General features: G+C 61.1%; 1 protein-coding gene across 8 annotated transcripts in view; it reads left to right on the forward strand.

The window, feature by feature from the left end:
• Positions 1-12,834, forward strand: part of HERC1 (HECT and RLD domain containing E3 ubiquitin protein ligase family member 1) — a 46,358-nt gene that overhangs the window by 28,344 nt on the left and 5,180 nt on the right. For 6 of the 8 annotated variants that reach the window (XM_070762914.1, XM_070762919.1, XM_070762916.1 and 3 more), the window contains 27 exons: positions 11-209; positions 330-490; positions 589-705; positions 1,058-1,292; positions 1,423-1,547; positions 1,934-2,154; positions 3,090-3,358; positions 4,013-4,065; positions 4,159-4,359; positions 5,075-5,249; positions 5,351-5,621; positions 6,101-6,314; positions 6,423-6,628; positions 6,954-7,081; positions 7,433-7,560; positions 8,050-8,250; positions 8,397-8,527; positions 8,704-8,903; positions 9,461-9,578; positions 9,905-10,051; positions 10,276-10,377; positions 10,532-10,705; positions 10,973-11,266; positions 11,583-11,648; positions 11,733-11,858; positions 12,017-12,155; positions 12,550-12,731. In XM_070762914.1, the coding sequence (XP_070619015.1) occupies positions 11-209; positions 330-490; positions 589-705; positions 1,058-1,292; positions 1,423-1,547; positions 1,934-2,154; positions 3,090-3,358; positions 4,013-4,065; positions 4,159-4,359; positions 5,075-5,249; positions 5,351-5,621; positions 6,101-6,314; positions 6,423-6,628; positions 6,954-7,081; positions 7,433-7,560; positions 8,050-8,250; positions 8,397-8,527; positions 8,704-8,903; positions 9,461-9,578; positions 9,905-10,051; positions 10,276-10,377; positions 10,532-10,705; positions 10,973-11,266; positions 11,583-11,648; positions 11,733-11,858; positions 12,017-12,155; positions 12,550-12,731 (4,583 nt within the window). The remainder of the gene's footprint in view (positions 1-10; positions 210-329; positions 491-588; positions 706-1,057; positions 1,293-1,422; positions 1,548-1,933; positions 2,155-3,089; positions 3,359-4,012; positions 4,066-4,158; positions 4,360-5,074; positions 5,250-5,350; positions 5,622-6,100; positions 6,315-6,422; positions 6,629-6,953; positions 7,082-7,432; positions 7,561-8,049; positions 8,251-8,396; positions 8,528-8,703; positions 8,904-9,460; positions 9,579-9,904; positions 10,052-10,275; positions 10,378-10,531; positions 10,706-10,972; positions 11,267-11,582; positions 11,649-11,732; positions 11,859-12,016; positions 12,156-12,549; positions 12,732-12,834) is intronic. The other 2 variants (XM_070762917.1, XM_070762921.1) reach the window with 2 other exon arrangements.

Genomic DNA, 12,834 nt, shown 5'->3' on the forward strand with positions numbered 1-12,834 from the left:
TGCTTTGCAGAGATAGACCAGCAGGCCGACGAGAACGACCAGAGCCAGCAGGCGCAGACCCCCATGACCACCAGCCCCTCGGCCTCCAGCACCACCTCCTTCATGAGCAGCTCCCTGGAAGACACCACCACGGCCACCACCCCCGTGACCGACACAGAGACCGTGCCCGCCTCAGAGTCCCCGGGGGTCTTGCCTCTCAGCCTCCTGAGGTACCCCTCGGTTGCCCCACCTCCTCCTCCTCCTCCTCCTCTGGGGGCGTTAGGACTGGCAGCTGCTGGCCAGCCAGCCTGCCGTCCCTCACCCGCTCTCTTCCCCCTGTCTCCCCGAAGGCAAATGTTCTCCAGCTACCCCACCACAGCCGTCCTTCCCACCAGGAGGGCCCAGACGCCCCCCATCTCCTCCCTGCCGACCTCTCCCTCGGACGACATGGGCAGGCGCCAGTCGCTCACCTCCCCCGACTCTCAGCCCGCCAGGCCTGCCAACCGCACAGGTGAGCCCCGTCCACACCTGCCTGGCTCTCCTTCAACCTCTGCCAGCCTTTGTCTCTGGCCAACCTGGGCATTCATGTTTGTGTCCCCCCCCTTGCAGCTTTGTCCGACCCGAGCAGCCGCCTGTCCACCTCCCCGCCTCCTCCGGCCGTGGCCGTGCCCTTGTTGGAAATGGGGTTTTCCCTCCGGCAGATCGCTAAAGCCATGGAGAGCACAGGTAACTAGGCGTCTCCTGCCCACCCACCTGAGCTTCTGGGGAGGGTCCACAAGTGGCACGGGGTGTGGGGGTCACGCTCCCCCCCCCGGCATTTCACAAGGCATGAAAGTCTGGACTCTGCCCATCCTCCGGCCCGAACTCACTCTGCGCCTGCAACTTGTGTCCGTGCGTGTTTGGTTCTATCCCGTCTCCCTGCCGGCTGCCCAGAATCTTAACTGACCAGGGCAATTAAAGATGGCGAAAGACCCATAGCAATTTGTGGCGGGAGCAGCGGATTCTGGGCCGGGCAGAAGAGAGGCCGCAGCCGGTGGCTTTGCTGGACTGTTGAGAGGAAAGTTTCCGGTTCCCGCAGGCGCCAGAGGAGAAGCCGATGCGCAGAACATCACTGTCCTGGCCATGTGGATGGTTGAGCATCCTGGGAACGAGGAAGACGAAGCGCCTCAGTCAGAAGAAACGGCGGAGGGACGGCACGGAGGAGGATCGGGCCCGGGAGGGGGGGGCAAGTCCAGCGACCAGAGCTACCTGCCGTCTCCAGGAGATTTGCCTTCCGTGGACGCCCCTGACCTGGAGGAAGGCTTTGGGGAAAGGTATGAGCACCTGCGGGACTGAGATTAGGATAAAAGAGGGCCAGGCCCACATTTGGCCCCTTGACCCACGTCCCTCTTGCTGCTCCCTCGGGCCACGGCAATGTTTCCGAGCAGGTTTTTCTCCTTCTAGCACCGATAATATGGACCACACAGAAAACGCAGCGTCCGGCAGTGGGCCTGTGGCCAGGGGTCGGTCAGCAGTAACCAGGAGGCATAAATTTGACCTAGCTGCTCGAACGCTGCTGGCCCGTGCCGGTAAGTCTCCCCTCCCCTCCTGCACAGGCGCCTGCAGAACGGAAGCTGCCCCCCCCCCCCCTTAGAGCAGCTCTCGTCACAGAACCTTGCAAGGGGGAAGGTGCTGCCTCCTCCTGAGAATTGGGGGGCGGGGGATTGGTTCTCCCCCACCCCTTTTCTGATCCTTGCCTTGGTGCCAGCCACTCCAGGGCATCCCCTTCATCCACTCCCCAAAGGCCTTGCTCAGGCTCCGGTCTAGCGTCAAGTATTCATGGGAAGAGGAGGGGATGATGGGTAGCCCTCCCTTCCTGCAGCCCAAGAAGCCCCCCTGTGACCCAGAGAGAGAGAGAGAGAGGAGATGTTTTGATTTGCCCAGTAACCGCTGTGGTTTCCTTCTCTGGTTTCAGCGGGGCTGTACCGCTCTGTCCAGGCTCACCGGAACCAGAGCCGGAGGGAAGGGATCTCCTTGCCGCAGGATCCCAGCGCCCTCTACGACTTCAACCTGGACGAGGAGCTGGAGCTGGAGCTGGACGAGGAGGCCATGGAAGCCATGTTTGGGCCGGACCTTGCCGGGGACAATGACATTCTGGGAATGTGGATCCCAGAGGTACTGGACTGGCCTTCCTGGGTGGGTGTGACGGCAGCTGGGGCTGCAGCTTTGCTTCCTTCTGGCTGTGCGGCTTAACTCTGTGCCTCGGTCAGCCGCCTTGGTCAACCTCGCGGTGGGAGACCAGCCCGGGAGCCCCTCCCGGGGGCTGCTTTCTGTTTGCCGGCTCTCTTTTCTGCGGGCAGTTCAACTGTCCTTCTTTTCTTTAAAAGCATCCTGAGCAACAGGGGTCACTCCACGCTGTGGATGCCTCATGTTTTTCCTCTGATTTAAATTTAAAAAGAGCCGAAGGAGAGATGGAGCCGCCAGGGAAATGCTGGCTTTACGGCTGGAGTCAAAGTCGGGCCTCCCCCCGGCTGCCCAGTGCTGTCGCCTCCTTCAGGTCAAGGGTCCAGCCAGAGAGGCAGAATCCTGACCCCCTCCTGGCCCAGCAGGAGAACCAGGGCTGCCTTGTCTAAGCTCCGGAGGGCAGCCTAGAAAACAGGCCTCGGTTCTGCCTGATAGGAAGGCGGTCAGTCGCTGGTGCCTAATCAGCCTGAAAGCTCTTCCTCTTCCTCTTCCTCAAGGCTTCCAGAAGCTGAACTTGTAGAAGTTGTTCGCTGAGGTTGTGTCATGTATTCGGCTGCACGTGGAGGGGGGTGGGGGTGTCTCCCTCTGCATGACCTGATGGGGCCCCCAGTGTCCGTGCTGTCTACTGTCTGCCTTCTTTTCTTGCACCTCGTCTGTCTCTTGTCCACCCCCGGTAGCCCCTCCTGGTCAGCAGCTCCGGCTGGTGGCTATAGGAGGTTATCGGAGATGCTGGGGGTGGGGAGCTCTTGGGAGGGAGGGGGGCAATGCCACCTGCGTCTCTGGCACTGAGCCAGACTCACCTGTTGCTCTAATGCGCGTGTGGGGAAAGGGGGGGCACGAGGTCGCCCTTGTGCACGGAACGACAAAGGGGCAACTGTGTTCTGCAGCACGTTTGTGAGTCTGAAGACAGGGAGGAGGAGGTGGTGTGCGAGTTGTGCGAGGCCAGCGTGGCCGGCTTCAACCAGCACATGAAGAGGAACCACCCCGGCTGCGGGCGCAGTGCAAACCGCCAGGGCTACCGCAGCAACGGCTCCTACGTGGACGGCTGGTTTGGTGGGGAGTGTGGCAGCGGGAACCCTTACTACCTGCTGTGCGGCAGCTGCCGGGAGAAGTACCTGGCCCTCAAGAGCAAGAGCAAGTCCTCGGCCTCGGAAAGGTACCCTCGGACAGTGGGGGGAGAGGATTTGTCCCCTTCCCCATGGGGAGTCTTCAGTCTCTCCGAGGCCTCTTGGCTTTCCTTTGGAAGGGTGCTTGGCTTTGGATCTGGGGGCCCTTTGGGGCGGCAGAGAGGGGGCTGGGCAGGGGGCAAGGGCTGGGCAAGGAGGAGCACCACATCTGAGCACCACACGTCTTTGCCAGCCCCCCTCCCTCCCTCTCCTGTGGTCCTTTGGAGAGGAAGCACGGGTGCAAAACGTCAGCCCACCCACCCACCCGCTGACAGGCGCTGTTCAAGGCCTGGAGCCCTGTTGGGTGGGACACACAGAGTTGAGGAACAGAATCAGGTGTCTAAAAACAGGCTCGGTTTTAGTAGGTCCCCCCACCAGAAACCTACGGTGGCCTAATCATTAACTGGAACTCTAGACATAGTTTTACATCAATGGGGGGGGGGAGCGTCTAGAACCCTCGCGGAGCTTCCGATGTCGAGTTATGTGGTGCAGCTTCTTCGTCCACCCTCTTCCTCCTGCCGGCCCTGGAAAAAAGGAGGCGATCTCGGTTTCACGGTTCCCCCCTGTTAGATTTAACAACTTGGGGGGGGGGGTCTTAAGGAGATGCCAGGCAGGTGAAGGCTCTTTCTCTCTCTTGGGTGCAGGTACAAAGGCCAGGCCCCTGACCTCATAGGCAAGCAGGAGAGCGTCTACGAAGGTACTCCCCCTCCCCTCCCTCCCCCTCCCCGCAGCTTCAGGCCTCCGTGGGAAGGTCAGAGGGCCTAACCGCAGTTTGCTTGCCTCACGCCAGAAGACTGGGACATGCTGGACGTGGATGAGGATGAAAAGCTGACCGGCGAAGAGGAGTTTGAGCTGCTGGCTGGGCCCCTGGGCTTGAATGACCGGCGCATCGTGCCTGAACCTGTCCAGTTCCCGGACAGTGACCCCCTGGGAGCCTCTGTGGCCATGGTCACCGCCATCAACAGCATGGAGGAAACACTGATGCAAATAGGTAAACCGGGGGGCAGGAGGGGCGGACTGCTGGCCCCTGATAGGCTGACCTTGGGTGCGCCCAACGCTGGCATCCCATCTCTGGGGGGGGGGCAGGAAGCAGAGGGGGCCCTTCTGGGGAGGGAGACCTCATGGAAAGCGGGAAAGGGCCACCAGCTAAGCCCCCCCCCCCTGTTTTTTTAAATAAATATTTTATTTTCTAATATAATACGCCCATATTTTGTGAACAGTGTATTGAGTGGGTCAAATCTCTTTGGACAATGCTAACAGTAATGATACAAGCAGTATATGCACAATCCTGACCTTCCAGCTTCAACAGAACCATCCTCTCTTTCTGCTTCCTTCTCACTTTTTCCATGGATTCGTTTAAACAGAAGTAACAGTTTTTGCAACATGCATTTCTTATCCCCTACTAAGTTACTAACACTTAATATTTTGAAATTTGCTCATTATTTCACCATAATTTCAATATCCCAAATGCCTAGGACCATTAATACAGCCAAATATTTAATCAATCCCAGGAATATATATCAAAATCCCCACAATTTGAAAAGTTTAAATTAACAATTAACAAACAATTAATAAGATACTTAGATTACCTAATCCTGAACTTCCACATACTAGTCTTACTTTATTTTAATGAATTGATTTGCAAATATATATAAGATACTATTTTCCCTATTTGTATTTTCATTTCTTCCTTCCCCTGTTTACAGGCTGCCAAAGCTCGGTGGACAAAAGCTCTTCGGGGAGGGTCACTCTGGGGGAGCAGGCGGCGGCTTTGCTCAACCCCCACGACCGCATCATGGCCTTGAGGCGGGTGACGGCAGCAGCCCAGGTCCTCCTGGCCCGGACGATGGTCATGAGAGCCCTCTCGCTGCTCTCGGTCAGGTGAGGGGACTCTGCTGGGGTGGGGGGGGCAGCATGGGGGAGGGCCCCTGCCCGGCCTTTCCAGAGGAGGCCACGGCTCTGACCTTCCCTTCCCTTTGCAGCGGGTCCAGCTGCAGCCTGGCGGCCGGCCTGGAGTCCCTGGGCTTGACGGACATCCGCACCTTGGTCCGCCTGATGTGCCTGGCCGCGGCGGGGAGGGCCGGCCTCTCCACGGGCTCCTGCTCCGGGCTGGGCCCTTCCGAGCGGCCGAGGGGCACCCAGAGCCACCTGAGCAAGCCCATCTCCTGCCTGGCCTACCTCAGCACCGCCGTCGGCTGCCTGGCCTCCAACACCCCTGGGGCGGCCAAGCTCCTGGTGCAGCTGTGCACGCAGGTGAGCGGCCGGGTCCCCTTCCGCCCTTCCACTCGGGGGGACTCGGCTTCTGGGGCTCAAGATCCCGGGAGGGGGGGGCTTTTGGGGAAGGGGCAGCTGGGGGCTTAAGCAGCCTCCCTCAGCCCTTGGGCAACCGCCTGCTGGAACAGACCCTGAAAGACAAATAGTTTCAGACAAAATTACATAATGCCAGAATATAGTTTGTTTTGTTTAGGATTATTTTAACCTGGGTCACTTTGATCTCTGAACCCTATTTGATGGGGGGAGCTGTGAGTGTCAGTCTCTTCGAAAGCCACTTCCTTGTGTGTTACTCTTTCCTGGTTTATAAATTCCTGTTATTTGCAAGCGGAAGACGCGTGTAAGCGGTAATTTAAGTGTCATGCTGGATTGGCTTTAGTGGGTCCGATGGTTCTGGTGTCCAGTGACAGTCTGGGTTTGGAAAGGTCCGTCTCGAGGGCTGCTGCCCTTCCTCCTTTCAGAACTTGATCTCAGCAGCCACTGGGCTGAATCTGACCACCGTGGACGACCCTGTGCAGCGCAAGTTCCTGCCGAGTTTCCTGCGAGGAATCGCCGAGGAGAACAAGCTGATCACCTCTCCCAACTTCGTGGTGACCCAGGCCCTGGTGGCCCTGCTGGCCGACAAGGGGGCCAAACTCAGGCCCAGCTACGATAAGGCGGAAATGGAAAAGAAAGGTAGTTGCTGCACAGCCACACACACACACTCGCCCCTGGCCCTGCTCCCCCCCACTGGCCTGGCCCCCCCTCTGGGTGACCGGCCTTGCTCCAATGCTTCCACCCCAGGTCCCCTGGAGCTGGCCAACGCCTTGGCCGCCTGCTGCCTCTCCTCCCGGCTGTCCTCCCAGCACCGGCAGTGGGCCGCTCAGCAGCTGGTGCGCACCCTCGCCGCTCACGACCGCGACAACCAAGGCAGCCCACAGACCCTAGCCGACGTGGGAGGAGACCTGCGCAAGTGCTCCTCCATCAAGCTGGAGGCTCACCAGAACAGGGTAACAGCGGCCCCCTTCTCACACCCACACACACCGAGGGCCTCTCCCCGGCAGCCTTCTCCGCCTCTGGGCCGAGAGGGAGGGCGGGTCCACCCCATAGCCCCCAGCCCTGGATCGGATCCCGGCAAAGCTGAATGTGACGGGACGTAGCTGGACCGGACCATCTCTACCGTCTCCCGCTGATTTCTGAATCGGGTGTCCTGGCCGGATGCCAATCTGGGCTCCAGCGGCAGCAGCAGCCGAATACGGGCACTGGGTGACCAAGCAGACGGTCCTTGGACTTTGGAGCCCGGCTGACGTGCCCGCCCGCCTTTTCTCCCCACAGGTCATGACTTGCATTTGGTGCAGCAAGAAGGGCCTCCTGGCCACCAGTGGCAGCGACGGGACCATCCGCGTCTGGAGCGTCACCAAGAAGCAGTACTCGCTGCAACAGACCTGTGTCTTCAGCAAGCTGTAGGTGGCTGGGCGGCCGTTTCCGCGAGGTGGACCGGAAGGGAGGGCTTGGCGGGAGGGTGAAGGGCCAAGACGACCCGGCTGCGTCGGAGCAGCGGCGCTCTCAGGTCTGCCCCGGCTGGAGCCACGGAGCCGATGGGCAGGAGGCCCTTGGGGTGCAGATGTGGCCGAAAGTGTTGTGGGGGTGAGCATTGCCTTCCTCTCGGCCTGTCGGTGAGGCCAAGGGAACCTGCCGCACGGAAGCTTTGGCCTCCCCGGGATTAGAACTGTTCGAGGGACGGTGGGGTGTCTTTCGTTGCTTGGGCTACGGAGACTGACCGTGAGAAACGCTCTCTGTGGGTTGCCTTGCAGCGAAGGAGACGCGGAGGAAAATTTGGGGTCTCCCAGTGACCCCAGCTTCTCTATTGCCTGCTGGACCGTAAGCGGCAAGTACCTGGCGGGAGCCTTGGAGAAGATGGTCAACATCTGGCAGGTCAACGGTACGGACCCCACCGGCCTGAACGTCAGCCGTTGTTAGCGAGGCCAAACTGAGAGGAATTAAGTGCTGACAGGCATTTTATTCTTTTGAACGAAATGACCCCCAGATTTTGCCCCGGCCAATAATAATCAGGCCCTCGGTTCCCCTGGGGCTCTTCCGGGTCATTTTCTCACCCAGAAGGAGGGGAAGCTGAATGAACCCGTATGGGGGAGGTCCTGCCAGGGGCCCACGTGGCCTGTCCAGAGCTTCTGGGCAGCAGCTGTTGACCCTTCGGGAGCCGCTGGCAGGGAAACGGGGAAGGTAGGCGGAAGGCGGGGACTCCGGTCCCCCTCCCCTGCCAGACAGCCCTTCCTTTCCCCTGGAGGGGGGATCCCTTTGGTCAAGCGCTGGCGGTCCGGTCTGGCTCTTTGGCTGATGCCTCTTGGAGCTGTCGCCCTTTGGGTGTGAGAGGAGGGGCTTTCCCTGAAGGGCCCGTCTGTTTTGTCCCCAGGAGGGAAGGGGCTCCTGGACGTCCAGCCCCACTGGGTCTCGGCCCTGGCCTGGCCCGAGGAGAGCCCCTCCGCAACCTGGCCTGGAGATGCCCCGGAGTTCCTGCTGGTGGGCCGGATGGACGGCTCTCTGGGGCTGATTGAGGTGCTGGACGCCTCCACCATGCACAGGATTGAACTGGAGCATTGCTACAGGAAGGACGGTAGGCTCCTGCCAGGCCCCAGAGGGGGGGGGCTGCAAGTGGCGGGGGGGGGCAGGAGAAAAAGAGAGAGGGGGGTGGGGGGTGTCGTTTTCCCAGTGTTTTTGTGCGTTTCTGCGCTGTGTGAGGCTTGGGTGACTCTTTTCCAGTGGCGGTGACCTGCCTGGCCTGGTTCAGTGAGGAGAGCCCCTTTGCCGTCGGCTACGTGGATGGGAAGCTGCTGATCGGCACACGGGAGGCCCGGGAGAGCGGAGGGATCGTTTTGGTGGACGCACACAAGGTACGGCAGAGCCCGCTTGCTCCGGCCTGCCTGGAGGGCCCGAGCGCCAGACGGGAGAGGCGGCCGTAGCAATGAAGAGGGCCGGTCCCTGTGCGTGCCGGGAGGGGGGGAGGGAGGTTTGTGTCCTTGTGCCGAACGCGGGTCCCCTGGGCGCCTCCCTCCCTTCCTTTCCCCAGGACGCCTTGGTCAGCATGAAGTGGGACCCCACTGGGAAGATCCTCCTGACCTGCGCTAAGGAAGAGGTGGTCAAGCTGTGGGGCTCCTCGGGGAGCTGCTGGAGGCACCTGGGCAGCCTCTCCCACCAGGCCCCGGTGAACGCCCTGGCCTGGTGCAGCCTCCTGGGCAGAGGCCCCAAGCTGCAGCTGATGCTGGCCACGTGAGTTGGGGGAGCTGGCGCCTCTTGCCTGGCACGGACCGGACATCGGCAGAGAGGGAGGGGTGGGGGTGTACTGAAAAGAGGATTCATTCTGTCCGGGTGGCCCTCAACGGCCGTTCATTTAAAGAAGGAGGGGCTAGAAGAAATGGACTCATGGCCTGTCCTCGAGGTCACCCAGCCTTGCCCTCCGGCCCCTCCCATCCCAGGAGCACAGTTGGGGGGCTTCGCATTGACGACAGTTGCCGCGTCTCCTGGTCATGTGGTGGCAACTGTCAGGTCTTGGGTGGTCAGCCTTGCCTTCCTGGACTTTCCGTAGTTCCTGGGCCTGCAGTGTTTCGCCTCCCGCCCCCCCCTCCCGCCCTCCTGCATTTCCATCAGTGGGGGGGGGGGCAGAAACACTGAGAGTGACTTAGAGTTCCCAAGGCCAAAAGGCGCCGCTTGCTCGCTCGCTCGGTGTTTGCAGCCCTGGGGACTCCGCGTGACCTGCGAGCGCCTACAAGCACGGCTCGGCCGGGTGTGGAAGGGAGGTTCTTCACCGCAGCTTCTCTTTTGTCCAGCGGGTGCCAGAACGGCCTGGTTTGTGTTTGGACGGTCCCCCAAGACGAGCCGGCCTTCCTGCCGTCGCCCCTGAGTGGCTCCGAAGAGTGGTGGGACGAAGACACCGGCGGCGGGAAGGTGAGGGCCACGAGTCGTGTGCCCCCCCTGCCCCCTCTCTCGGGGGGAAGGCAGCCTCCGGTCTGGGGGGGGGCGAGATAAGCCCAGGCGTTCAAGGGGCCCAGGTCTTGTGTGGCTGCCCTCCACCGCGTTCAGACCTTGCTCGCGGCATCCCGTCCTTGGGAGGGGTGAGGGAGACGGGTCCCTTGCGGAGGTCACCCGTGTGGAGAAAGGTGGCGGAAGCACAGGGCCGGGTGTTGAAGCGTGGGGGGGCCGTGCAAATAGGACCCTGGAGTCCAGTTCTTCAGCGTGGAAAGGTCTGGGGTCCTTCTCCCCTTTCTTTCCAGGAGTCCCACCAAAAAGTAGCAGACACCAAGTGTGTTTATCAGCTTAAAGGCCACATCACACCTGTGCGGACTTTGACTTTCAGTTCCGACGGACTCACCTTGGTCTCTGGGGGACTCGGGGGGCTTATCAACCTCTGGTCTCTGCGGGTAAGTGGGGCTCCCCCTCCTAAAAATAGCACACGTCGGCAGGCTCAGGTTCCGCCAATCCTTTCAGATCATCCGTGGGCTGATTGGAGCGTACAGGCGTGAACCTGGAGTTGGGCAGACCCCCAAATCAAAGACGGTGGTGGTGGTGGTGGTGGTCTCTTTTTTTGCCGTACAAGCGCAATCGTCTCTGCCGGCGTCATCGTCTCCCTGATTCTTCCTGTTAGGACGGGTCTGTCCTGCAGAGCGTGCTGGTCGGTTCTGGGCCCATTCAGACGGTGGTTTGGATCCCCGAGGTCGGCGTGGCTGCCTGCTCCAGCAGATCCAAGGTAGGGTCTCTGGGCAGAGCCCTCCCTCTCGGTGGGGCCCCCTCCTCTCCGGCCCTGCCTTCATGCCATGCCTTGGATGGTGGATCATGGCTGCCGTGGTGTTTGGGAAGAGAGTCACGAGGGTCTCCTCCTCCTCCTCCTCCTCTCTGGACAGGATGTGCTGGTGGTGAACTGCACTTCGGAGTGGGCCTCTTCCAACCACGTCCTGGCCACGTGTCGGAGCGCTTTGAAGCAGCAGGGCATTTTTGGCTTGAACCTGGCCCCCTGCATGAGGGCTTTCCTGGAGCGGCTGCCCATCATGCTGCAGGAACAGTACACCTACGAGAAGGTAGGGAGCCCTGGACGGGGGCAGCTGGTGCGGAGGAAGACTGGAGCTGGCCTCGGCCTACCTGTGGGGGTCCCTCCAGGCCTCCAGGGCGGCTGCGCTCGGCTGCGTTGCTCAGCATTTCACACAAACCTTTTGTGGTTCTGTCCCTGGGTCGCCCTGGCTCTCCTCTGCTGATGGGCATCGTGGCCTCTTGTGGAGTTGACAGAGGGAGGGGCCGGGAGGGGAGACCCTGGGGAGGTAACCCTTCCCCTTCCTCTCCCCCCCCAGCCCTACGTGGTGTGTGGAGACCAGCTTGTCCACAGCCCCTACATGCAGTGCTTGGCTTCCCTGGCGGTGGGGCTGCGTCTGGACCGGCTCCTGTGCGCCCCGCCCGTCCCTCCGCACCACCAGGCCTGCCTCCCGGACCCCCTGGCCTGGAACTCCACCGAGTGGGCCTGGCTGGAGTGCTTCTCCACGACGGTCAAGGCTGCGGAAGCGCTGGCCAAGGGAGACGCCTTCCCAGAGTCCTTCACCGTCCCGGACCTGGAACCGGTGCCGGAAGAGGAGCTGGCCCTCCTTATGGTAACGACGGTGCTCTTGGAAGGGCGGCTTGTGGGCGCCGTGCTCAGGGGAGACGTCGGCTCGGCAGCAGCTTTTCAATTGGGAACGAAGGCGGGGATGGCGGCACAGGAGACGGGGCCGTTGAGTGGCGCCTCTCACGGCTCTGGGGAAAGGGGTGGGGGTGGGGGGACAGGTTTCTTCTGGCCTTGCGCGAAACTACAATTATGGGGTGTCCCCATTGCCCTGGGCAAAGTCCTTTCAAGTAAGCAGGCACAGAATGGACCGAGGGGGCCGAGCTCCCAGCTGGACCGTAAGGCAAGAACTCTGTATTTTGCAGGACAACGGGAAATGGATCAGTGGCATGGACGAGCAGATCATGTCCTGGGCCACCTCGCGGCCGGAGGTCAGTGCCACGGGTGGCGGGTTGGACAGAGCCCCCAAAGCGGCCCCAGCGCTGCTGCTTCTAAAAGCCCCTCTCCTCCCTCAGGACTGGCACCTTGGCGGGAAATGCGACGTTTGCCTCTGGGGAGCAGGGAGGCACGGGCAGCTGGCAGAGGCCGGGAGGAACGTCCTGGTGCCCGTCCTGGCCCCCTCCTTCTCACAGGCCCAACAGGTAACCCTCGGGGGTCTCCACACACACACACTGCACATGGTCCCGGGCGGAGGGAGGGGGGCAGGCAGAGCCCCACAGACTTTAGGAGGCTTCACGCGCGTTGCTGCCTCTAGAAACGGACGTGGGGGGTTTTTCTTTCTCTCCTTTTAATGGTGCAGGTCGTTTGTGGCCAGAACTGCACATTTGTGATCCAGGCGAACGGAACGGTCTTGGCGTGCGGGGAAGGGAGCTATGGCCGGCTGGGACAAGGGAATTCCGATGACCTCCACGTGCTCACCGTCATTTCAGCTTTGCAGGGTAGGTCATACATTCCGGCATTGAAGGTCTGGTCAGCGACCCATGTGCAGCCACGTGACATGGCTACATTTATCCATGAAGGGCTCCACCCCCAAAACTGGGCTCTGGGTCACTGGGCAGCCCCCCAAGATAAGGGTCCGACGTGCATAGGGAATATGGGAATAAGACTTCTCGGAGTCCCTCCCGGGCTCCCCAGCCTGTGTCAGACCCTCTCCGGGAGAGCGGGGCATGGCTGAGGTTGCATTGGCCGCAGCGGCCTTGCTGGAGAGGGCAGAGGGAGAGGAAGACGGGAGGGGCACCCCACCGCCTCAGGAATTTCCGGGGGGGGAGGCCGGGAGAGCGTTTGGACGGAAGGAACTATTCCCGTTGTCTTGGTTCTTCCACTTGTGTGAAGGTTTTGTGGTCACCCAGCTGGTGACGTCTTGTGGGTCTGATGGACATTCCATGGCTTTGACGGAGAGCGGGGAGGTCTTCAGCTGGGGAGACGGAGATTATGGCAAACTGGGGCACGGAAACAGTGACCGGCAACGCCGGCCAAGGCAGATAGAAGCTTTGCAAGGAGAGGAGGTGGTCCAGGTACGGCAAAGGGGTCTGAGACCGCATCCCTCATCGAGTCAACGGGGTTTGCAAGAATTGGGCTGGGGGGGGGGTGTTGAAAGTGCACCGTTGTAGCTGGATT

This window comes from Erythrolamprus reginae, chromosome 10, assembly GCF_031021105.1.
Source record: "Erythrolamprus reginae isolate rEryReg1 chromosome 10, rEryReg1.hap1, whole genome shotgun sequence".
Lineage (NCBI taxonomy): Eukaryota > Metazoa > Chordata > Lepidosauria > Squamata > Dipsadidae > Erythrolamprus > Erythrolamprus reginae.